Source organism: Chelon labrosus (assembly GCF_963514085.1).
Source record: "Chelon labrosus genome assembly, chromosome: 24".
NCBI classification, from domain to species: Eukaryota; Metazoa; Chordata; class Actinopteri; order Mugiliformes; family Mugilidae; genus Chelon; species Chelon labrosus.
In genome coordinates this window covers 3,341,222-3,366,567 of record NC_140357.1, presented here as the reverse complement: position 1 = coordinate 3,366,567, position 25,346 = coordinate 3,341,222, and the positions used below count along the sequence as shown (strand labels likewise).

Sequence of the window (25,346 nt, the reverse complement as noted above, 5' to 3'; positions counted from 1 at the left end):
TTTACAGTGTTTAGTTTTTCTGTTTCCTGTTTTATTTTGTTAAGTTCTTGATTTCCTGTTAGGTGTTACTCCCTGTGTTTTTCCTTCTGATTAGGTCATTGCTTTCTCCTTGTGTTATGTCTTGATTTGTTTCACCTGTGTCTCGTCACCCCGCTGATCCTCATGTGTATATATAGCACTGCCTTCCCCTTTGTTCCTGGTCGTGTCACACTGTTTTCTATGCCATGTTTGTGTATTTCACAGTCATAGTTTTTCCCATGTCTTGTTCATGTATTCATAGTAAGAACATTTCCACACGTACAATGTGAAGGGAACTCAAGGGATTGGGACTTAACAGCTGTGTAGCCTTAAGAAAACCACTAATCAGTGAGTCTAACTGGAAAAAAAATGCTTCAATTTGCTAGGGAGCATAAAGATTGGACTCTGGAGCAATGGAAGAAGGTCATGTGGTCTGATGAGTCCAGATTTACCCTGTTCTAGAGTGATGGGGGCATCAGGGTAAGAAGAGAGGCAGATGAAGTGATGCACCCATCATGCCTAGTGCCTACTGTACAAGCCTGTGGGGGCAGTGTGATGATCTGTGTGAAATCAAGACATAACACAAGGAGAAAGCAATGACCTAATCAAAAGGGAAAACACAGGGAGTAACACCTAACATTAAATCAAGAACTTAACAAAATAAAACAGAAAACAGAAACACTAAACCCTGACTGTAAAAATGCAAGAAGTTAACAAATACAATAAACAGAAACCCAAGAAACTAATCAAACCATGACAATACTACAGTTTTTTGCTTGTAAAATGAGATGATTGTAGGCTATAAATTCTCAAATAGTGGCCCAAGCCTTTTGTAACTTCAAACTGCAATTAAAGTTCCCTAAGAAGTTTAATTAAATGCATTTTTAATCATATGTCTTGCACTATATGTCACCTATATGTCAGTATCTGGGCCAAAATTGACAAAGAAAGTAGTTTCATAGGTATTTCTAATGTTATTTCAGAGTTGATGAGTCATCCTGCACTAGGGGGCGTGTACTGACTTAGCATTACATCCAATGAAACGCATTCCCCAAGTTTTATGTCCCGCCCGTTTGCCTCTACTTCACCGACAGCTCTACGGGCTACGCCCCTCAGCTCAAGCAGGTGTGGGCGGTGCCTGCTCAGGTCACTGGAGGCAACCAATCAGAGCACACTGGGCGTTTCAGGAGCATAGAAGTCATCCATATATTTAGCTCCTAGGAGTTTTCTGTCCTTTTTGTCCTTTCCTGTTTTATTTTGTAGTCTGAGCCTTCTGAAGTCTGTCATCCTGTCTAGTTCTGTCTGTGATTGATTTCCCCGTCCTCATGTGTTCACCTGTGTCTCATTGTCTCCCTCTCCCTCGTAGCTGTGTTCCCCACTCCTTCTGTGTCAGATTGTCTTGTTGGTTTACCTTAAGCGTTCCAGCCAGTTTCTTCAAGCGATTCCTAGTTGTGACTTAAGCTTATCAATTTTACCTGCCGGATCATTGTACCTTAGCCTGTATCCTGATTTCCTGGTTTTGACCCTGCAACTGATTAAACAACCTCTGAGACTGCCTGATCCCTGACTCCTCCATTGTGTCCACCTGATCTGTACGTGATAGTAGGTAGGTAATAATGTGCATGATAGTAAATCAAGTCAGAGCGAACGACTGTCTTCTAAGAAGCCTTCACTGGAGAGCCAGCAGGCAAAGGCATTATTTGAAAAGGCTTTTATGTGGAAATTACACTACGCGTGTGTTGTCTGAGACCTGTAAGAGCTTCGCAGTCATTTACATGCATCAGTTCCCGGTGCTCTGGTGTGGCCTGTGACACAGCGCTGACAGCTGGCATGACAGAAGGTGCCGAACTGGGGGAATGAAACAAATTGCCTTCATTTTCTTGGAGTGCAACCTCTTCGGGGAACACTGGCGAGCATTACACAACTGCAACGGCAACAAATCTGCGACTCCGGGAAAATAATGACTCACATGAGAGCCGGTGAAGTGGCGAAGTTAGGCAAACGGCGAGACAGAGAGAGATTGCGCTCGAGCGCTGTCTGCTGTCCCGGGCAACATTTTCGATCTATCCGAGATATTAAAGGGGACCTAATAAGCTCATTTCCACCTGGTTAATTTTATTATAGGGCCCCTGGATTCACAGTTCAAAAGACGTCATAAAAGTTTTACGCAGCCCCAAGTTCATTCCAGTTCCTGAAAACAGGCAATTATAGCACCTGTCTCTTTAAGTTCTGTCCATTGTGATTAAATGCAGTGTTTCCCCTTCCGTTATATTAGAAGGATGCCCCGCCCCCTTTTAAAGGCCAAATTACTTTGATTTAATTTTTTTTCTATATAGCGCCAGATCACACCAGACGTCCTTTAAGGTTACCTTTCCCATAGAACAGGTCTATACCTTGATCTTTTATAGCCTCATGTCATTTATCTTATTTCCAGGAGTTCCGCCCGATGTTCAGTTGAAGGCACAGTCCAACCCCGCCCCCTTGAAACCGTAAACCATTGGGATGTTCAGATTAGATGATAACGTATGTATGCTACGCGTGCTTACCTTCCTCACATTCATTTCTCTTCTCGGGCACTGGCTTGCTAAGCTGAATCAGAGCCAATCAGAGTCATTTGTCACTTTTTCTGTGTCCGACTTGCGCCAATGTTGCAGACATATCGCCAAAACCCAGATGCTCACCAACACTGATCAATGACTTGGCGTGCCTTTGCCTTTACGTTCCTTTACCTCGTTATTTCATCTATCTTTGTACCATGCTATTTATGATAGAAAAAGTTTTTTGGAGTGTTCCGGAAAACCATCTGTACACGTGACCAGAATCAAATTCCGTGATCCTCCAAAAACCCGCCTCAACGCACCTTAACCCCCAAATCCACCAACAACATCCCCCACCACGCAAACAATCCATCCACAGCAGTCGCCTCGTACTAAGCCGACCAGCATCCATCACAGAGCACTTTGAACTTCACACACACACACACACACATCGTAGGCAACACCTGGATCAGTAGAACCAAGGGGAACAATAAAGAGCTCGGTTCCCCCGCTCTAGTGTAGAATCGCTTTCATCTTACAGCTCAAATGCCCACCATATACCATTAAGAATGAACTGCTCTCTGGTGGAAAGACAACAAAAAGATTTCCTGAGCAGAGGATGCGCTCACCGGGTTGCAATTTGAGGGAATTCCGAATAAGGAAAGGGAGTTTATGTAAGCGTGAACGGGATTCCAAATTGGTGCTACGGTGGCGTATAAGGATCCGAGTGTATGGATGTGCGAGTAACTGCCAAATCTTACCAAACTAACTATTATTAAAATAAAGTTTTATTTTTTTTTACTGCTCAGCCAATTTACTGTAACACTGAGAAATCCTGATTTGAGGTAAACACATGACTTGAAAACAAGCAGTCGGTCCCTTAGGAAACCCTCTGTGTAATTGCGAAGCACTCCACTGTACACTGCCTCCAAGCATGTTTACTCTAAAGAGGAGGTGGGGAAAAAACAGTTGAGAAAGTAGCTGCTTAAGTGAAGACGACTTCTCAAATCCCATGAATAACCGTTAGGTCTCCAGTCTGCAAACAAGCCACCGGTAGATAAATGGCTGCAGATCGCCGAGATAATAGAGACAGAAAACGGCAACTGGTTCACCTCTAGGCGCTGGGGAAAGAAAGGGCAGAGCATCAGCGAAAAGGGGGGAGGGGTCGGCCGAAATTAAATGAACTTTTAAAAAGTGGAAAGTGGGTAGCTTCTCTTTCCGGAGGGGGAAATACGTCTTGCTCCTGCGGCTGCACTTTTCATAAAGACCTGCATTATTCACGCGCCTAAAAAGCCGTCAAATGGCTCGCGCTGTGTTTTATAAATGATATGCTCCTTACAAGCGAATCCGCAGTGGCTCGGGGTGGGGGGTGGGGCGGCGGCGGCCCTGACTTGAGGAGAACTTATCTGATCTTCACGGGAAAGCGGAGGTGGGTCTCCAGAGTCCCGTTTCCCCCCACTTCTCCATTATTAGCTCTGCCAGCCAAAGAGATATTGTGCTCGGTGACAAATGGGAGAGGAGCGAGAGGGTGCAGACAGTGCGGGGGAGGTCCCCTCCATCTCCCCCCCCCCCCAAGTCCCTCCCGTGATCCGAAGCGATGCCGTCGTGTCCTCACCGATAACCATAATTGTGTTTTAAAGCCCCTGATTAAATTCCACAGTCTCGAATGATATTGTTTTGCGATGAATCCTTATGAAAACTGCTTCACCCTAGGAGATTATGGAAGCTGTGTAGGCACTGACGGAGACGGAGGCGCACACTTTTTTATTTTCCCCTCACTTTCTTGCCATCACACTCCTTCCTCTTCTTCTTCTCCGCCTCCACCCACTCTTGCTCCACCCGTCTGTCGCTCTCCCACTCTGTCTTACAAACAAACATCAACGCCGCCCTGCTCTTCCCCACCCCTCCCCGCTCCCCATCCCCCACAGGTTACACAGCAATCATGATTAAGAAAACTCTCGGAGACGTTTCTCTCAGACCTAATAAAAATGAAAGCCCTCAAAATAAAAAAAGGATTAAAAAGTAAACTTCGGTGTCAATCTCTAAACTTTTGCCTGTCTCATTACTTTACCGTCATAATGTAAGTCTCCTTTCTGAGTGTCACGGCATCTCTCGGGGAGCCCGATGTCTTATTTTTTATTTTTTTTTTAGAGGTGACACAAAATGCAATCAGGGCGAATGAGAAGCCAGCAAATTCAATAATGGAGGCAAATGAAAATGGAACTGGAGACTCTGCACTTAAGGCCGGATGGGCTCGCAGCCCTAATGAGCCCTCTTCTGTCACCGCTTCCCTGCATCTAAATTAACCAGCGGCCCTCCAATCAGCGCGGGCAAACAAAAGAGCCAGCCAAACAGATGAGGGGGCTGCTGAATACTAATAACGGTAACGAATGGCGGTGGTCGTCAGCAATCCCCGCTGATGCATGCGTACGAGCCGCTGGTGGGAGTAGTGGGGAATCTATTAACACGCAAACGCTATGAGTTTGTTAAAGAGGCAATGTCGAAGGTTTTCATCGAAATAAATGTCAGTTAAGTCACTATTTGTCAACGAATTAAGTGACGCAACTGAGCCTATAGCCCATTGATGACAATATTTGGCAATATTTTGTGCTTCTGTCACCTCAAACTGGGTGTCTGTGGAGACATTCCCCGGAAAGATATTGTATTACACACCATTTTCTCCTGCTGCAACTTCAAATTAAAAGTATTTAACTGAGTTTGAAAAAACATTTTTGAAATACGGCAGGATCAGAGGTTGCACTAGACTTTTTTGTTGTCTGTCATTTTGACAGTATTGACTTTAAATGGTAGGGTAAAAAAAAAGTTTGGGCTGCCGACACGTCTTGTCCGTACTCGGACCGGGACTGCTATGGTACCGTAGGGTTGAAGTGCTTCGGTGGTATGCAAACTCTTTTATTTTGCACAATTTGTACAAAAACTCATCAGCCCTAGCAACGTGCTTTCATCTGATTCCTCCATTTTGGTAGCCGTTAGCCGCATAGACACATATACATATATATTGTACATATGTCTATGGTTAGCTGAGTTCTGAAGTGTGCATCAGTATAATCGGTGTACCAGGAAATCGTGATAAAAGTTCCGCGATGTTTGGAACGCAAACTGCGATTAGCGACAAGAGCCAATTAATAACGTCACGCACCACCAAGTGGTCAGGGGTGTGAACTGCAATCTGTCAAAATGACAGATGGCCTTCAGATTTTTCCGTCACAGTCACAAATATTCGGTTAACGCGACCCCTGGGCAGGATGTAATGGAACAAGAAGCCACAGTGATCGCTTAGATGAAGAGCTGCAAGCGACACCCCAGATGCTATGAAGCATAAAACTATGAAACTCCTCAGAGGAGGAAAAAAGGCCAAATTGTTTTTATTGTTTTTGCTAGGGCTTATATAGGTCAGTCGACTAGTCAGTTCGTCGACTTCCCGATCACGTGACAATAACAATATGGACGCCTCCGAGAAGACACGTGAGGAGCCCAGTGTTTCATCAAGTGTGTGGAGAAATACCTGGTTACATTATCCCATCTTACAACATGCTGTGGAGTACTATTAAATGTTATGGATGGTGCTGAGTTGCGGCATATTTTTATACAGGCTATACATATCTGATATCATGAGCGGTCTGTTCTCAGCATTTGTATTCAGGTGAAGAATATAGATTTCATTGTTGCAAAGCATTGCTTTCTACTGGGTTTTTATTTGTAATGTCATCAGCAACAAGTTGGTGTCAACTTTACAAAATCTGAAGTCATGCAACCCTGGTTTATAGTTGTTGCTTCGTCTGTAATTCTGTAGCCTGTAGTATTAAAATCTATATTATCTACAGCAACCAGGACTGGCATCTTGACCTAAAAATGTTGGCCACAAGCACTTATATTTTTATTTTTGTAAATGTAGGAAAATGTTGGAAATCAATTAAGAAGAAAAAAACCCTGCAGAAAAGTACTTTCTCCAGTCATCTGTTTTTGAAGTTTTTAATAGGTCTCAGTGACCCAGAGGTCAAGCAACTCACTCATCAAATAAATTGCTACGTACAGTCTCCAAGTGCAAACAAGCCCAGAACTGCTGTTCCATGTTGTTTTTCGACAACAGAAGTTGTTTCGCGGCGGACTTACCCCGACAGTCAGCGCCCTCCCTGCTCCGTTATTGTGCTGGAAATAGTGTTTTGGCCAAGATAAGAACATCAAACTAAAATTTAGAGGGCACTATGAATGGACCATGGGGGAGCCATGAAGACGGTAAAACTGCTGAGCAGCTGAGCTCATAACTTGAAATGTGGGATATTATTAAATGTCCACTCTTAAGCCAGGAAACGGGACAACAAAAAGACTTCCTTTAGCGCCTTAATGTGTGCGCCTGAACACCTGCAGGGCGCGCGCACACACTCGCAGTGTGACGTGCATTTTTGCAATTCAAACAGAGCTCGATTTCATGGCGCCAAATGCTTAAGAAGTGTTGAAAACAGAGCTAACCCTCTGCATTAAAACTGACACTTACAATGGGCTAAATGGGCAATTTGTCATTTTCTGGCACAGAGCTGCAGCACTCATCCCTCCACTCTGGTAATTTAGAACACACCGACACGGACGCACACACCAGCAAATCAACTATGACCAGCAAATTGCCTCCATCTGGTTCTGCGGTATATTTAGTGTGAGGTTCTCCAAGCCAGTCCAGGAAGACTTCTCCTCCCTATACCTGCGCCTGACTTCAACAGTTGCTCTGCACACACATATTAATCAGCGATAACGCCTGATGCACTAATGGCTTTTTCTGTTTAGAGCCACACAACACATCTCACGGGGGGCCTGGACTGAGGCGGGGCCGCTTTATAAAAAAACAGCGGACCCAAAAATGTCATTAAAATCTACCAAAGTCAAACAGGTTACTGGCGCCTGGGAGAAAGTGCAGACAAACACGGAGAGGTTCATTTGTCCACCCCGAGACCCAAAAGTGTTCAAATAACTTGCAATGTCAGAAGGGTAGCATGTGCCTCGTAGCAAGGCAAACAATCAGGCTCTTTGAATATAATTACTGTCAAATGAAAACTTCCCAGTTGTCAGAAAGCCAAACTGCAGGGAAACACCCTTTCCTGCAATGAAGGACAAATTATAGACACAACAACCACGAAAATGACAAATGACTTCAACTCTAGTTAGAACATTTGATGAAGTCACCGCTATTTGATTTGATTAGGTGGGATTTTGAAGAACTTGTGGGTGGAAATGCTGACTTAGCACTCCGGTCTTCCATCCAGTTCCTGGAAATATTTGTTTTAGTGATTTTCCTTGACGTTATTACTTGGGTTCCACTTTTGCAACGCCTTATTTACGGTACATTCATTACTCCTTTGGGCCTTCGACTATCTCAAAGCAGCAGGGGCATTAACTGCTTCAGAAGTATTGTATTGTTTGCACTAGCTGCTTTTTCCTGCAATGAACTTTTCATTTGCTGTGAATTCTTTGGAGCATGACATCGCAAAAGTCACAGGTAACATACAGACGGTAGTTTTTTCTGAGAGATAGCTTCGGTGCGCTTCCCAGATTTCCGTCAGCGTTGCCAGCGACATTGCTGCCCGAGCCGCCGTTGCCATTTGGGTAGCGGTAAGTGTCGGATGTCAGCCTGACACTTCATGTCGCGGACTTCCGTTGACAATTCGTTGTGGCTTGTACGGGGCTGAGCTCGGAGCATACTTGCAGGGGTTGATGAATCTTTCTGTACTGGTTGATCTTAAAAGCTGCCATAACTGTTTACGATTGCCCGACACTTTGGTTGCAGATCAGTTGGATAGTAGCAGTAACCTAACACCAGACGGTGATGGAATTCTCCAGAATCGGAAGTTTGGTGAACATCGTACACACCGTTATATGTTGTGTCAGCCTGTGTCGGTGGGAACCTTTGACCCTGTAAGGCTTTGGACTTTTGGGTTCTTAAGCTCTGTGCTGTTGTTGTGTTTGTGCTGTTGCTACTAGCTCGCTAATTTAGGGACTTTAGGGACACAAGTGTCTTGTGGTCAAAGAGCGAGACTATCCAGTAATTTCTACATTGCCTTTTTTGATGTTTTAGGTTGAGGTACCGAAACGAATTGGTTAGTTTTCAGAGAAGATCATGGTTTGGGATCAAGGAGAGTCTTTACAAGGCAAATGCACTCTACGTCAACAAAGCTACGTCAACAACGGTCGTTTCAGTTGCTTTTAGAATTCAACTACTGCTGTCATGTGTCTGGTGAGGATGGGATTTATATGGCTCAGGTTCATTTCAGATATTACCCCTGCTACTCCATGCTAACTCCCTGCTAGAGGGCATTTACACAGTCGGGGGGAGGTTCTCCTTTTGGTGATGTTAAAGAGCATTAAGGAGCAATAGACATTATTGCTCACAGGGGGTTCTGTCAGGTGTGTAGGCAGCTCAGTTAGCAAGAGGTCAGCTAAAACTCACCCAGCAGATCACAGCGTGTCAGCCGGTGGAAGTGAACCCTAAGATCAAAGAACAGTGCACGAGGAGCCGGCGCACTGCCCTGGGGGACTATTACCACCCCATTAGAGATCATTTCGCCCTCCTTCCAGACGTGCCACAACCACTAATGGAGACAAATCCAAAGCCCCTCGAGACTCCACGTCAAAGAATCTGAACAAAAAAAAACAGACTTCTGGGCACGAGAGGGTGAAAAAACAGAAATAAGGAGAAAATAAACCACAGAGTCTGACACGGCAAACCGGCGTGTCTGCATGTCAATGACTGTCACCTTTTTTTTGTAACAAGACCTGCTCCGCCGTGTTATCTTGTCTAATCTTCAGGCCAGACACCGAACAATAACAGAAGGCAGATGACTGCGGCTCTTTTAACCGCCTTGTATTTTCTCCAGGTGACACGACATAAACCAAGAGAGGACTCGGGGAATGTGCGGCAAAGGCGGTTTCCAACCTGGCCCGGCGTGAAGGGTTCATATCTAAGAAACATCAGGGCAGATTTATGGGTTGTGCCGCATTACATAACACTGGAGTGGGGTTTTTTTTTGTTGTTTTTTTTTTTTGTTTTCAAAGAGGAACGCTGGGCGCTTTGGTGTTTCAACACTCTTAAAAAGGGCAGTAAAGATGAAAGAAAAAAAAGCAAAACTTTATTTCACAAGCGGACTGAAAGGCTCTCTCGCTTTGCGGATCCACGACTGCAGCGTTTTCTGGGCTAGCAGAGGCGCGTTTGAAGCTGGGAGATATGTTTTAATCATTTGGCGCCTTAATGATGACACTGGATTCATTATTAATGGGCCCCATCCCTCCACTCTCCCTCTGCTTCATAACAGGCCGGGGCGAGAGTGGGTTTTAGCATTAGCCGCTTTTGCTCTATTTGATCTCCCTGTAATTACACCACTTTTTGGAGATCACACCACAAGCTTTATGTTAAGTAAAGAGGCCTTGAAAGTAGAGCTTTTTTTCCCCCCATCCCATACAAACAGAATCACCACAGTGCTTTTTTTTTTTTTTTTCTCTCACAAAAGCGAAAACAGGAATGCGGTCGGAAATTTGTGATCTGAACGGGCTTGTATTCACTGTGCACAACCCGCCTTAAGTTTTGAGTTGAACATAAGGTGGGAAAAAGTCAAAAATGGAGGCAAACGTGGTTGCATAAAAACGGCAACATCAGTCGGCAGTCTTAATGTGAGCTGCAGTGCTGTAGGATTCTCCTTTTAGGTGTATGCCCTTTAAAAAAAAGAAAAAGAGAGGCTATAATATCTTTGATGTGCTGGATCTTTATACTCTCCACTGAGAGGATTTGCTGTATAGATCAAATTCAGCTTTTTGACACTTCTGAAACTGATACTTAAAAAAAAAATAAAAATAAATAAGTTTGTTAAATCTCAAAAGAAATATCCAACTTTAACTGACTATCATGTCCTGTCATTGTTGTAGGTATTGGTGTTATGTGGTCATTGCATCATCTACTTCTTTTCCGGGCTTGCATTTCCACAACACACGGAGAAAAATCTATTTTTTTTTTTCATTTTTTTTTTTAATCTGCTGGCTTAGCCGAGTAGGTTGACCGCAAAAATGAGAAACTGCTTGACCCGGTAAATCGATGGCCGCGCTCTAAAAACGAAGACGCACGTGGGGTTAATTGTAATGAGGTCTATTAATCAATTCACCTCCGCAGCAACTGCTGCCGGTAATTTGGGCCTAAATGCATCCGAAATGCTCGCAGAAACGTCGCAATTAGCGAGACAGCGGAGGTAAATTATTAGCTTTAAATTAGGGGAGGCTTGGGACGTCGCCAAATTGCCGAACAATTGCCGACGGTGGCGCGGCGGCTTAGCCTTAAAGGCAAGCGAAGCAGGTGAGAAAGGAGGGAGAGAGAGGTTCGGTGGAGAAAGGAAGAGGATGGCAGGAAATGGTGTTTTGCTCTCAGCGCACGGGCATAGGGGGCATTGCTGCCAGATGGGAAGTTGGAGTCGGAGCTCTCTTCGGGGCATGCTGAGCCATTTGGCTCCTGTCCAGATGGGCAATTTTACAGGAGAGAGAGAGAAAAAAAAAAGTTAAAATATAAAAAGCTCTCGAACAAAGCGAAAGTTAAGCAAGAAAGAAAGAGGCGGAAACTGGATCGGAAAACATTTCAAACCCGGCATCTCATCAGCTCTGATAGTCTCCATCTCTGGTGGTTATTACACCCACTGCTGCTTAGCATGGGGTAATTAGCACTGCAGTGTGTAGCGAGGCGTGCTATATGTATGCAGTTCATGTGGCTGTTGATGTATGTGTGCAGAAGCACCACAGGGTGAAGCCGAACAAGTTGATATCAGAGGAGTTCCTTTAACGCAGATTACTATATATCCCCACTACTATAAAGACTGCACAGCTGTATGCATACCGACTCCGCAGCCAAATTGAATTTTATGCTTTCCGCAGACTCCCGCTGAATCCACAAAGGGATTGAACTGTTGTTTAATGTATTGTGTGTGGCGAGAAATGCTGAATGCATTCTCGCTTGGCCACATCCCGTATATATCCCCTCTAGATGTGGAGGAAGTGGCGTTGGTTGCAAAACGAATTTACACATTTCATCAGACGGTACGTGGATAGGCAGAGAATGTGCCGCAAGTTTCCTTACCATCATTAGGAAAGGAGAATAATCTGCCAGCCTAATTGTCAGCTTAAGTGAGAGAAATAGCACGGTCTCCATTTTTTTCCCAGGCACAGGAGTGGAACTGGGAATCAAGAGGAGCAACACTGATCCATATGCATGACTGGATCTGGCTTAATTGCAGAGTCTGGGTGCTCTGGGATCAGATGGTATGGACTGAAGTCTAGCGATGTGAGGCACCCATTCTGAGTATGCGCTAAAACAGGAGATTTGAGGAGTGCCAGCCAGACAGGCAGGGGGCCAGCCTGAATCACAGCGGTGAACTGGAGGTGAATTCTGCCTCTAAGGATCAACATTATCTCCCAAGGTTTCCAGAGAATAAGTCTGGAGAGGTAGATTATGCATTGTGGATATAAATAATGCAAGGGTGTACCTTCCTTGCACCCAAAAACGGATTAAGTACACAACACTCACTTTTCAGTGGTGCTACTCCAGAGAAGAATCCTGATCATTACACAAACAATACTTTATGTTAGCTGGACTTGTTGGTCGTTGTGTACAACACATATATAAATAGCCATCTGTGGAATTTGTGTTGTGTAGTCAAAAAAGGTCTTGAAGAAGTTCCGAAAGAGATTAGGGTTTGGCAAATTAACGTAAGTTACCACCAACTGATATATATATATATATATATATATATATATATATATATTGTTTCTGTGTCATTAAAAGCAGAAAATGAATGCCCAAGGACACACAATGCAAAGTTTTGTGTCAATTTAATCAACTCTCATGAGATCCGGGTATTTGGGAGCTTGGGCAGAAGGTCTGTTAGGAAGTTCTGTACCATCATGGTCTGCTTCCTTTCCTTTCTTCTACAGTGTATATGGACTACTCCTGGCGCTCTATTTCCTCATCTTTTCTGCCTGCCAACATGGCAAAACCATTTCGTTCTCGACCTCTACGCCAGCACTCTTGTCCAATGATCTGTTTGTCTGCAACCCTTGGAGCCTTTTCTTTAAATTTACTGCAAATCCTCTCCCGTGCAGTCGATCGTGCAACCCTCTTCCTCTCCATCGACACTTCCTACTCTTACTGAGTTTTCATCAGAAGGGTCCATCAGCCGCCTGATAAATCCATCTGCTGTTCTGCAATCACCAGTGTCGAGACTCCGGGGGGTCCTGTGCGATTCTTCCAGCATGATCTGGGACTGAGCTCAATGGTACCGTCGCCAAAGTTCTTAGTTGATGCTGCTAAAACAATAGTCATTAATTGCATCCTGGCCCTTTTTACACAACCACAGGGCTGCTAAGAAACTACCACATTATGCCATGCAAATGGGACAAAAGCCGAGAGAATGCCATAGCATGTCTGCTTTCCGGAATCAGAGGTGTGACGGGCATCTTGTGCCAGCTCTGACTTTTATAAAGATGTCAGTTTAGTCCTTTGACTACCTTACAGCGGGTTTGAAGGTGCACCAACACTGCACAATACAATCCATTCACACAGAACTGCAAGGTGGAATAAAGGTGAAACAACCCCGCTTTGAAAAACGGTGCTGACTGGAGCTACTGTGTCATTCCTAGAAGTTTATGACGCAAACTGATCATGATAGAAACGCCTTAGAGCAGTTTGATCAACTTGTGCAATAGAGAAAAGAAGAGAGAGAAGCCCTAAAAGGCAACCAATATATTTTCTGTGTATATTGGGTTTCCAGTGCAATGTATTTGTAGTGAAGAAACAGAAAACAGTAACGTGTTACTCATTATGAGTCATTCAGGAATAGAGGTGCTCTTAAGCCACCGCTTCTTTGTAGGTTGATCAAAATAGAAGGAACCCTACTGCTTTACTGGCTTAGGATGTCAGCATCCCCTCTCTCGGGAGTTCTTTATCACAGTGTTGAGACTCCATAAAATGCTCCTTATTACATTCAATCTGTCATGTGTTTTAATATGGCACAGCGTCGGATTCACCACCATCAATCTTGAAAGGCCCAACTGCAAAGCCGATAGCATAGGAGCCCGCAATGAATTTCTGCTGTCCAACGTTCTTAGCACTCATAGTTTTTCTCCTCAGTGCGTGGTTGTCCAATATTTCACCGCGCTCGCTCAACATTTGCTGCATTCCCAAAACTTTAACAAAGGTGTGGTCCAGGACCGCGAGATGCATGACTTCTGTTACACACCAAATTTAATTTGGATCCTCTGTGAAACGTCTGACACAGAATTGCCCGAGGCAGAAAATGCAGGATAGATGCGGGATAAATTGGAATGCCCACAGGAGAGCAGTATAAAGTGAGAAGATCGATGCCAGAGAAGAAACCTCGGGCAAAATACAACAAAGAGGGATACAGCAGAGGCGTCCTGGTGGCTTGGCAGTTTAGGGCCGATACCACGTGATTGGATTGATCCCAGTTTGTCAGGCTCTCTATCTTTCATGCTTTGGCAATCCCCTCCGCAAAAAATCCCACCATCAAACTAACCTTAAATGCAACACACGCAACAGTTTTAATACTAACAAATTACTTCTGATACGTCCGTGTCGCTAAATCCGCAGGAGCTGGCGGCTTCCTGTGCATTTGTCTTTGTTCTTTGGCCGTGCTTTGGAGGACATACGTGTTGGACAGGACTTTTTCCTACTGGCCATGGTAAGATGCTCGGAAAGATTAGGCTCCATCCGTGCTGGAAGAACAATAACTTGTTTCCTGTCTTTGTGCCATTAAGAAATCCAAGAAATTTTAACCAAAATCCAAGAAGATTAACAACAAAGACATCGTTGTGTTGAGACACGAAAAGGCTTCCTGTTCTCCTTTTTACGGCCTTGTCTACAAGCAATTAAACATGTCATATTTGGTAAATAACTGCATGACGTAAAGAAGACTGACTCTCTTCAAGACTCTCATAGATAGTGTACTTCCAAGTGACTCCCTACAGCCTTGGACATCATCTTCCTTTCTCTGAACACTTGGTTTTCTTTCCTGACCTGAAAACAACTGACCCTCAGACGAGGCTCCGATTCTGCATGACAGTTGTCCCCCAGCCAGCGCTTCTCCCCGCGACATCATGCGTTCCTGTCTCGGAGCGATGCTAATGCCCGACGCCAAGACGGAACATCAAGGCAGCACCTGCCTCCCAGAAATGCTGCGAAATGAAGTTGTCGTAGGCCGACTGCCAGCGCAGACTCATGTGTGAGCATCACAGAAGGGAACTTGTGGCGGGAATAGGAAGAAGCAGGTGCACTAAAACATGGCTTTAAAGCATGAAGCATGTCTTCTGTTATTCTGGCTGGAGTCGGAAGGTCACTCAGCCACTGGGTAACGCAAAATGGCAAACATCAACCAATGCCGAGGTCAAGGCTCTGATGCCAAGTTAGCACAGACAAAAGCTACCCTTTACAAACCCGACCCCCTTTAGCTTTTGCCCTCTCCCACAAAAGAAAAGAACAGCTGTTGCATAAAAAAACACTTACAAAATCTCCCTACATGAAAGAAGCCTATTTTTGAGTAAACAAAAAAATGTAATTAAGGAGAAAATAGGACTTTTTCACAGACATTTGATGCAGCAACACGAAAGATTAATTTGCCAGGGTAGCAGATACGTGGCTTCAAAAGTTGACTTCCAATTTTGTGACTTAATTAAAAAAGCCCTATTAAATCTGCATATGTGGGCGTGAAAACAAGTCAAACACAAGCATTTATCGTGCCTGGAAATGGCAACATATTCTTCACAAAATTACGCTATTACTCGTCTTATGAGGGAGTTTAGCAATAATATATCCTTATTTCTATGAATTATATTTGATTTGTTGGTGTTCCGGCGCATCAAAACGTCTTTTGTTCATTTTATTGTTTCATTCAGCTCCTAAAAGTGGAAGTGAAACAAAAGAAAAGGTGACAAAAGTGAAAGAGTATGACATTAACATGCTGATTACGCAGCAATGTAATTTAATATGCCATCGTTCTGACCTGTGAGGTTGCGCAAACCCAGCTGCCTCAGGCCGTAGTAACCGTCCCGCCTGTAGTTGAGGAAGATGGCCAGAGAGTAGCGGCCCTCGTACAGCTTGGTGCCACGGATGATCCGTAAATTCTCCAGCGGCAGGTAGTCGAACTGATTGAGCGCCACCAACACGTAGCCGGTCACCTCCCTGATAGACTGCACGGATAAAATAAAAAAGAGACGGAAATGTAATTAATATGCATTGTAAGGGCAAATGTTACAATAATGTTGAAATATGTACAATATCATATGCATATGCATGTGTAGAGGTGGCCTTTACACATCAATTGAACCACCCTTTTGCATCCAATACGAACACATTTGGGATATTTGTGTTTAAATTTTTCTTTTTTAAAATGCATATATTGTGGAATTTTTGATCTCCCCAGAACTGGTAGCCATATTTGGTAGCTGTTCTGCAGCATTTGATAGCACACAAAGAACCTAACAATTCTGACAAAACATTATTTTTAAAAGGATAAAACTGTTAATTTTAGTCTCCTTGTGTGCGCTGGGGTTTTCGATGTTTAAGTGTATTTATTTTGTACCAACTGGCACCCCGGTGAGAAACCTTGCTGTGCAAGCGTATTTTTATTTTTGTTGAAGGATACAGTAATATCATTTGAGTGAAGTAAAACCCAAAGCTAAAACCTCTAACTAACCTGAACATCAACTATAGTGTCATACACATACTCATACATTGTCTTTAAACTGATTTATTGTACACAGTATCATACATTTTATATTACCGCATATTACAATTGTGCCGTTCACAAACGAATCGTATCTTCTGAACGGCTCTTTAAAAGGAATGATGGGAAACGAGTACAGTTGTGATCCGTTCTTTTTTTCCCCCTTTCCCTTTCACACAGAAGCTCCTGCTTTGCTTTAAGGGGGTGTTGGTGACAGAGCTGGTACAGTGGCGAGCGTAGCAGGTTCGATTTCCGGTCGGCGCAAATTTCTCAAGCGTTAAATAAAGCATTTGACTCTCTGGAATATATAGATTGACTCAGATATCCCAGCAAGAGAATATGTATTGGAGGGATATATACGTTGGAATGATTCTAAAATAAGTTATCCCCAGACTAGCATCTTAAAAATAAATAAATATCAAAGTGAACCAGTCTTTAGAACGGCTCTTTGAAAGGAATGGATCCACAAGATCCGACTCCCTTCAAAGAGCAATCTCTACCACATATCTTCATATCGATACTTAATGCATTATATATACCTTATACATTCTACCTCTCTATACTCTTATTTCATATTTTTTTTTTACCCCTTTTGCTGCTTGTAATTACTCCTGTCTCTGTGTAATGATACTACCGGATACCAGAATCTATCTATCGTGTGGCTTAAGTCAGTGACGTGACTGTTTGCTGGCGTTAGACGCAAGTAAATCCACTCTTCACCTCCCTGAATTTCACATTTTTTTTTGCTTCCAACTCCTCTGCTTGGATGCCATTTTGGCCGAGCGGTAATACATTCCTCTCATTTTCTGTGCGCGGAGCATGCTATTTGCATTTTGAAATGTCAACCCCATGGAAAAACTTGGACATGCAGTCTAAAATGATTAAAATGTCACCTCAATTGCACAGCGATTACGCTTCTCCTCTGATTGGAGGTTGATATGAGACATTCAAAGACCTCAACAGAACCTTTTAAAAACTATATTTTTAAATTCAAATGTAGTGGATTTTTAATGATATTTGATTGATTTAGATGTTTTATCCGGAGGGAATCACAAGCAAACTGTGTGTAAGGTGTAACCTAATAATAAAAAATGAAAGTAAACTGCCATTAATCAAAGTCTACATTTCTGAGCTGACTGCCTGAGTTGACGCAAATATAATACGTCGAAACAGAGAGCTGAGTGCCTCGCTGAAGAGGATGGAAGACCTCAACTATCTGCCTCATTGTGCATCAATTGACCTTCTCAAAAGTCACTAAACATCAGCCTGATTACCTCTGTGTTATGCTCTTGATGAGGCAAATTAATTCAACTGCAAAGTCAGGCTGCAGGATGGGGCCAAGGCGAGCACTTTGAATTTTTGAATATTTTTATTTTAATTCCTGCAGAAATTTCGTCCTCAACCCGCGGGTTATCACTAATCAAATTAAGGAAAATAACTAAAAAAAACTTAAGGTCAGCACACAGACAGACAGACAGTAGATGTACAGAGTGAAACCTCCTAGCTGGCGGGGCTATCAATCAAACTGGCAGCACATCACATCTTTATACAGCATCATTACCAGACACTCAAACTCAGCTTGATGTGTGTATCTAAAACACAACTTATTCCCCGGTTGCGAAAAAATACTCCATCGCCGTGGGCATGCATCATTCATCGGAGTCGCTCAAACTGCAGCACGAGACGCTCCCCAACACATACAACATACAACAGATGTTAAATGCGGCGCTAACACATTTTGCCGACCACCGCTGACAAGACTAATTAGAACGCAGTTTTAAAAAGTGGGTGCCTGAGCGCTTTTTTTTTTTGTGAATCATTCCCTCTTGTTCTCCTCAGTTAAGTTGAATTTTTCAGCAGTGTCCACCAAAAAGACATAACTCCTGCACAGATCTACATCGTTCCCTAATGCGTTCCAATTTCATTAATCGCTTTGTTGACATCTACGCTAGCATTACCCTAAAAATCTGAATAAAAATTCCCAATGAAACCATCCCTTCCGATCAGATCAGCCTGTTCTGATTGGAAGGGGTGGTTTCAATCAAATAGAGTTGTGAACCAGGGGCTTTTAACCGTCCCATCAGTGTAAGGACCACTGACATTAAGGGCTGTATCGTCTGCGTAACATAACATTTTGTTAACATGCTAAACTGCCTATGCGACAAACTATATATAGATGAAACGCGCCCTAAAAGAACAAATCTCAAAAGTGCCATCAAGAGAATTCATTGTAATTCATTTACTAGGTAGTTTTAGATTATATCGTATTTTACATATGTAATTTTACTTATTTGACATTCTTTAAATCATTTATGTGCCCTCTGTATAGGCTAACTACTTAGCTCGCTAGAGTTTTGCAGCAACTTTCGTGTTTGAATGCACATGTGTGGGGAGATCCCAGACTGGCCGCCCGTCAATCTGTCACTGTATCGTACGTCACCGTTTTGTTGAATGGCATCTACCTGTACTACCATGGCGACTTACCAGTCAGTCACGATTGGCGCATTGGGAACCTTTGGCAAACCTGCTGAATAGGAGAATATTAGCTCCCAATAATCTAATGTAATATTAAGTTGACACTCTGCATTTGCACGGACGGAAGTATACCACCATCTCATATGACCACATAAATAAGAACAGACTGACCCAATTGAAGGGACATTTTCAGATCAGATTGAGAGTGGTGTGCCAAACGGCCGCATAAACGCTTGATCCGATCGTTTCTCTCTTTTTGGAATAAATCCATTCTTTCTGAGCACGTTTCAGCCACGTGGGTTTAAAACCAGGTGAGGAGATTCCATGTGGGACGGAAACATGAAAGTAGCAAAGTGTACAACGGATGACTGAAACAGGTATCGATGTTGGCCACAACGTTGAAAATGCAGCTCTGTCTTGGTCATCTTCTTTTTCTAAATGAATTCAGAGTTGTCCATAAAGTTGGGAACAGAAACTACTTTTGTCATAGTACCTGCACTTTCAACGACCTATGGCGGGTAGAAGATACATATCGTACCATGATCCCTCATCGCCCCGCCATCAAAAGAATAGTTTCGCTTTAATTTAAGTTTTGTATTTGAGTCGAAAGCAGTCATTAATTCAACTGCGAAGTCTGGAGGATTATTTTTAATATTCCAGAAAAGACTCTGGACATGAAGGCGCTGGCTCGTCTTTAAATATCCAGTGACGGGGCGTGAAGGGAAAAGGCTTCGGCGACAGCTACAGAGACATCCTAATGACCAGAGACAGGCCAGTAATGATGTGGATGATTGGTTGGGAGGGAGGGAGGAAATGAGTAATGCGAGGTTTGATTGGCTGCTGACCCCTGGGGGACATTTAGTGGAGACTGACAGTCGGGACACGACGCGCGGGATGCCTGCATTCGGGGGATAATAGCAAGTAGCCGAGATTAGCTTCTACGGCGAGTGCTAAGCAAACGCCACACACCTGCCAAGTTGGCCTATTGTAACGCTAACACAATGGGAATGAAACAGACAGAGGAGGTGCTTATTAGCAAGATTACAATGTGTCAATCACCTGAAGGGAGAGGGAACAACATAATAAAAGAGCAGTAGAATCCATTTCAGCGGAGGCTTTGATTACCATACTTATTGCGAAAAAGGATTTCTATTGTGAAGTTGCCTGCTTGTCAAAAACCCCTTGGAATCACTGTCAAATGTGAGAATTAGAAACTTTACCCAGACTCTAAAGGCTTGTTGATGAGGCCTCTTGGTTGGATATCATTGTGTTTCATCACTTTGACCCCACTCTGACCCCATGTTTACTAGCTGGGGGTCGAGGCAAATCCGCTAGCTTGACCCGCTATCGCTAACTCCGCCGTAACCCTCCCCCCCAGGTGCCAACCGGGGGGCGTCATGACTGGGAGCGGGGAGGCCGCTCAGCAACCCGACCCAGCTGTAGGCATGCACTCGGCTGCTGGCAGACTCCACAGTGCCTCCACTGTGCCCCCTTCTCCCTGCCAGCCTCCGGGACCCGCTGGCAAAAGCAAAGAAAAACTGTTTCCCTGTTGCTTAGCAACCGCAGGAAAGCCTTCCAGCGGGAGCAAGGGAGAGCAAGGAGGGAGAGAAGAGGCAGAAGAAAGGCGAACAGAAAGGATTTTTTGTTGTAATTTACCTAATTAAATTAAAGGATTACTCCGTCTTTTCTCAGTAATTTCCCTTTGCTTTGACGCTATTTAATTTCCGCTCCCGTTGCCATAAAGAGTTATTTTCTGAAAGCTTTCTCGATCAATATTTATCTGCATTCCTCTGTGGCGGAGGAGGGAGGAAGCTGTGAGAGAAGGAGGGAAGGAAGGAGGGAGGGAGGTCCGGAGGGAAGTAAACACAAGCACCTGCATTTCCCCTCAACCGCGCTCTGTTTCAGAAAACACAAACACAGAAGCTGAAGGATGCTACTCGGAGAAGCTGCCCACCGCTGCCTCGTGGGCGATGTGCTCAGATTTAACAAGGTGGACGGCGAACACACGAGCTCATGTTTTTTATCCTTGTATTTTCCCAGACATGTGCACTTAACAAGGTGAGTGGGAGCTAATTTGCACGAAGAAGGTGCACGGACCTTCAATTGCCGGCTCATCCCTTTAATCCTCCCGAAAAATGACGCGGGAAAAAGCGGCGAAAATCTTCGCGCAGTCCGGTTCATTATTTCAACACAATCTTTTGATTCGAGCCCGAGTCTGGAGGATCAGAGGGTTTTTCTGCCGCGAGCGCCACAAAGGGCTTGTGCAGAACTCCGTCTTCGGTCTGAGGGCGCACGCGGGCCTCGCATGTGCCGATAACCCCCCCGCCCACGCGCAAGAAGAAAACACCGCCGCGAGGCGCAGGCGGGACTGTGCCGACAGAGGTCAGCTACCAATGATGCATTGCGAGTTTAAGGTTTCCTCTAGCGCTGTTCTCCATCAATCGCGGGCAATTAGCAGCCTTGTGTGGAGTGCTCAGTCAAACAGAATCCTATGCATCCCTGACAGGGTTGTTTCCTCACGTCATTCGGTGTACCCCTGGGTGAAACGTGTGAATTTCACACGTTTTTAGATTGCTCTTTGTGTCTGCAGGATACGTTGCATTGAGGCTGGGCTGTATCAGCTCCCCACAACGTAATCATGATGGAAGATGTCTTGGAAACATAAGCTGCTTGACATGAGGCACCTGTAAACCCCCTCCAGATATGTTGAAATGTATCCAGCGTCTAGCACTATTCAGGCACACACTTGCCTTTTTTTTTTTTCTTTCAGAAGGAGACTTATCTGTATGCGAGCCAGCGTTGGAACGATCCAACAATTGTTTTGCAAAGTAAACAGATTTGTCATTTAATGAATCGAGACTCGCCAGTCGACAGCGTCTCGTCATAACTCAGCAACAGTTGGCGAAGCCGAAAGCGGAGGCGCATGCTAAAAGGCGAAATACTTCTCCCATTTTAACTCAAACATGACTTAAGAGACACTTACGTAAGCTAATCTACCAAAATGCAAGATGTTTTTAGGCTTGTAGCCTGTGTATCTATCCACCTCTGATTTATTCATCCGACTTACTTTGCAGTTACCCAGGAAGCCTTGCCAACACAGCCGACAGATATGCATACAGATTTCTGCAGGCTTCTCGGGGATTGCCTTTGGGCTTCACCCAAGATTCCTTTTTTGTATACATTAGTGAGTTTAACAGGAAAAACTTGAAGAATTTAAGGGAAGCTTGACTTAAAATATCCTCGCTGCACTCACTACACTCTGCACATCCACCCCACTTTCACTGAGTTTAATTGGCAGCATTAAAAAAGATCATGTCAATCATACATTTTTAGCACCTTTAAACTTAAATGGCGACGCACCCATGTTCTCGACCTTATCCTTGAGCTTTAAAACATACGGATGAGGGTGAAGTTGAAGGAAATAAATAAATGAAGAGGTGAAGGTTGGCTGAATGGTTTGAGGTTTGTATCCAGTGTCATTGCATACTGCGATTTGTTGCTAGGAGCTAGACGGTTCATGCAACCCAGGAATAGGCACATCACAACGCGTATGGAAAACTGCAGTTCTACAAATGGCCACTAGAGGCCGACTGCGAAAGGGAGTCAATCCCTATAGATGTATAGATTCGTCTCACAATAATATTATTCCAAGGCTTAAAGTTTTAAATAAATAAATGGTAAATGGTCTTGTATTTATGTGGTAGCTAGCTTTAAAGCTAACCGCCTTAAAGTCACCCTGTCACATTACCCACTCGTTCACACAAGCACACACAGTTGGGATCAACTCGGGGATTCAGTGTCTTGCTCAAGGACACTTTGGCATCCGGTCCATTTGCCTCTGGTTCGTGGACAACCCGCCCTACCCATTGAGTGACAGCCGCCCTGGGCGTGGCCAGTTTGAGTGACAGACTGGATGCCCTCATGGGTTACTATGGGTTAGTGTCACCTACCGGCCACAGCTCCAGTCATGCTCCACCTTTTTTGCCCACTTTTGAATTAGCTGGGAGTGGGGAAGAATTTACTGCCAAGATGGCCGCTGCCGGCTCCACCCACACTGAGCTTCAAAACTGCTATTCAGGAAACCTATGGGTGACGTATGGGTGTGTCCATTTTATATACAGTCAGATGTAGAAAAAAACAAGTCAGCCTCGGAGGTTGGAGGTTGAAGGTGTATCTAGTTCCACAACAACTTTTCAGTAGTTTTTTATTTTTTATTTTTAAATCATTATTAAGTCACGCATAGTCGATGAACAAACCCATGTGCATACACAGATTTATAAGCCTTCCTAAAAGAATATGTATGGATGATAGGCTCATAATTTTTAATTCTGAAGATTTTTGAGCAAAGTCATCTTCAGAGAGGTAACTTTGGCATAATGGAGATCCTACCTTCATTCTGAGGAGGGCTGCAGCTGTTCTGGTGGCTTGTGGAGAAGCAGCAGATTTATACTGCTCCCATCTGCATGTATGAAAACCTAAATTTATTATCTTGTGAATTTGCTTTGATCCGACATTGTTTCTCACTGAGGTTTCTATCCAAATGGGGTTTATTTTCATCGTGGGGTTAATTCTCTCTTATTTATTTTTTAAAAAAACTTTAATCTACTCAGTTTTATTCTTCTGACAGTGTCTCTTTCATCAGACTAAGCCGATTTGGATAGACTCTTAAACAACATCAGCGGGGCGAAGCAGCTGGGTCTCTGAAAAACCACGGATTTGTTATCTAGACATAATGAGATCTTTGTCGCGCCCACAAGAAAACAACGTTTGATACCTTGAGATAACAACGTAATTCAGCGGCTATCTCGGGATGGCTAACATGAGCGCCACCAAATCGCAATTTGCAGTCTCGAGATAATGAGATAATCGCACGCGATCACGTGGAAGCAGTTTGAGACCCCGAGATAATGAATCAATTAGGTTTGTAATCTACACCCAAACAGGCCTGAAAACAGCGGTGCGTCGGCACCACCGAAGAAGAAGGCGCAGAAAGTGAGGGCGAACAAAAGAGGAGAAGTTTAGGAGGTTTGCTAGCGCACAGTGATGAGGGGGGAGGAAGTGGAGCATGGAGGAGATATATTTTAAAGCATAATTAATAGTGCACCTGTTCCTGTCATCTGGATGAGTGAGAGTGTAAATGAGGTAGAAGGAGGACGGGATTCTGTGAAGGAAGGAGGAAGGGAGGGGAGCGGGAGATGGAGAGGGGAAGGTGCGCCAAAAGTGGAGAAGCAGAGGAGGAAGTGGGGGAAAAAGGCATCACGAAGGGAAAAGTATAATGACAGCATTATAAAATACAAGAGATGGGACACATATTATGGTGATTATAGCTAATTTCCATACATATAGAGCACTCTGCCAGTGAGTCAAGGAGAGTGCAGTGGCGCATGTCAGCAGCAAGACTACCGACTCTCAACAGTTTGATCCGACCGGAGTGCAATCTGACTCCTCCATGCGGCGCAGCAAAGTCAATGGGCGGGCAGGGACCTGTTTACCAATTCGCTTCAATGAGCTCCGTAAGAGAAGTATGCACTCCTTCACCTCGTGCGGCTGTTTGGCTGCTAAGTATGCTGAGAGCACTCGGGCGTGACATTCAAGATTTTGAGAAATCCCACGGAAAAAAAATAAATAAATAAAATCAAGGCCTTTGAAAGGAGGGCCATTGACTTTGAAATAGATGGAATTCCAGCTGCATCAAATGTCGCCGTGAAAATGACTGAGTCACCCAGTACAGGTATTTGAGCAGAGTTTGGGGGAATTAATTTTAAAGGATTCGTAAGAGGTCTGCTGATAGTACCCTGGGGTACTCCTGTAAGCTCAACTGGGTGAGCAGCTGGGGAAGGAGGGCGGGTCTTTTTTTTTTTTTTTTGTGCTCACTTCAAATGGAAAAACCACATCAAACATGGAGGGACGAGTGTTTTGAACCCACACACCACTTTTCATGTCGATGGTGGAGAGAAATCCCCTCCCTTTAAGGTATTTTAGCTTCTCTGCCAGCACATTAGGGAAAAGGAAAGTCAATTTCTTGCTCGGGCTCAATCAAAAGACTTTAATTGGATGAACTTTTCGGTGAAAGAGATCCACTCTCGCTTGGCGTCCTGAATCAGGCTACACCATAATTGTGATCAAATACCTGGAAGCCATCTAAGTTGGGATGAGACCCAGTTAAAATCAGAAGGTTAATCAAAGTGTATTCTTTAACCAGTCGGAGGCTCACTCCTCTTTCAGTATTTTTATTAGGATTCACGAAGACAGAGGGGAGAACAAATTAGACAGAGAAAACTGCTACGAGAGGACGGAAATGAACTTTCTAAGTGCAATTTCCTTGGGTAATTAAAAATTTAAACTTAATTTAAAAATATTGATTTATAAATGCAATGAAAAAAAAACATGTGTTCCTCAGTTTTTACATGCTAGATCACAGTTGGTGGAAGTGAACGCACTGAAAGGCCAAGTTCAGTTTCAGCACTGCCAGCTAGTGTTGACAATGACTTTGGGATGACACAGTGCTGTTTGTTTGTGTGTTTGTGTGTGTGTGTGT

The 25,346-nt window shown here is 44.0% G+C and overlaps 1 protein-coding gene across 1 annotated transcript in view; it reads right to left on the bottom strand.

Annotated features, from left to right (window-relative positions):
* LOC311509449 (receptor tyrosine-protein kinase erbB-4) overlaps positions 1 to 25,346 on the bottom strand; it is a gene marked incomplete at its 5' end in the record, with an annotated part of 240,178 nt that overhangs the window by 76,376 nt on the left and 138,456 nt on the right. The window contains 1 exon segment of the mRNA XM_084574670.1: positions 15,611 to 15,797. Within this exon segment, the coding sequence (XP_084430796.1) occupies positions 15,611 to 15,797 (187 nt within the window).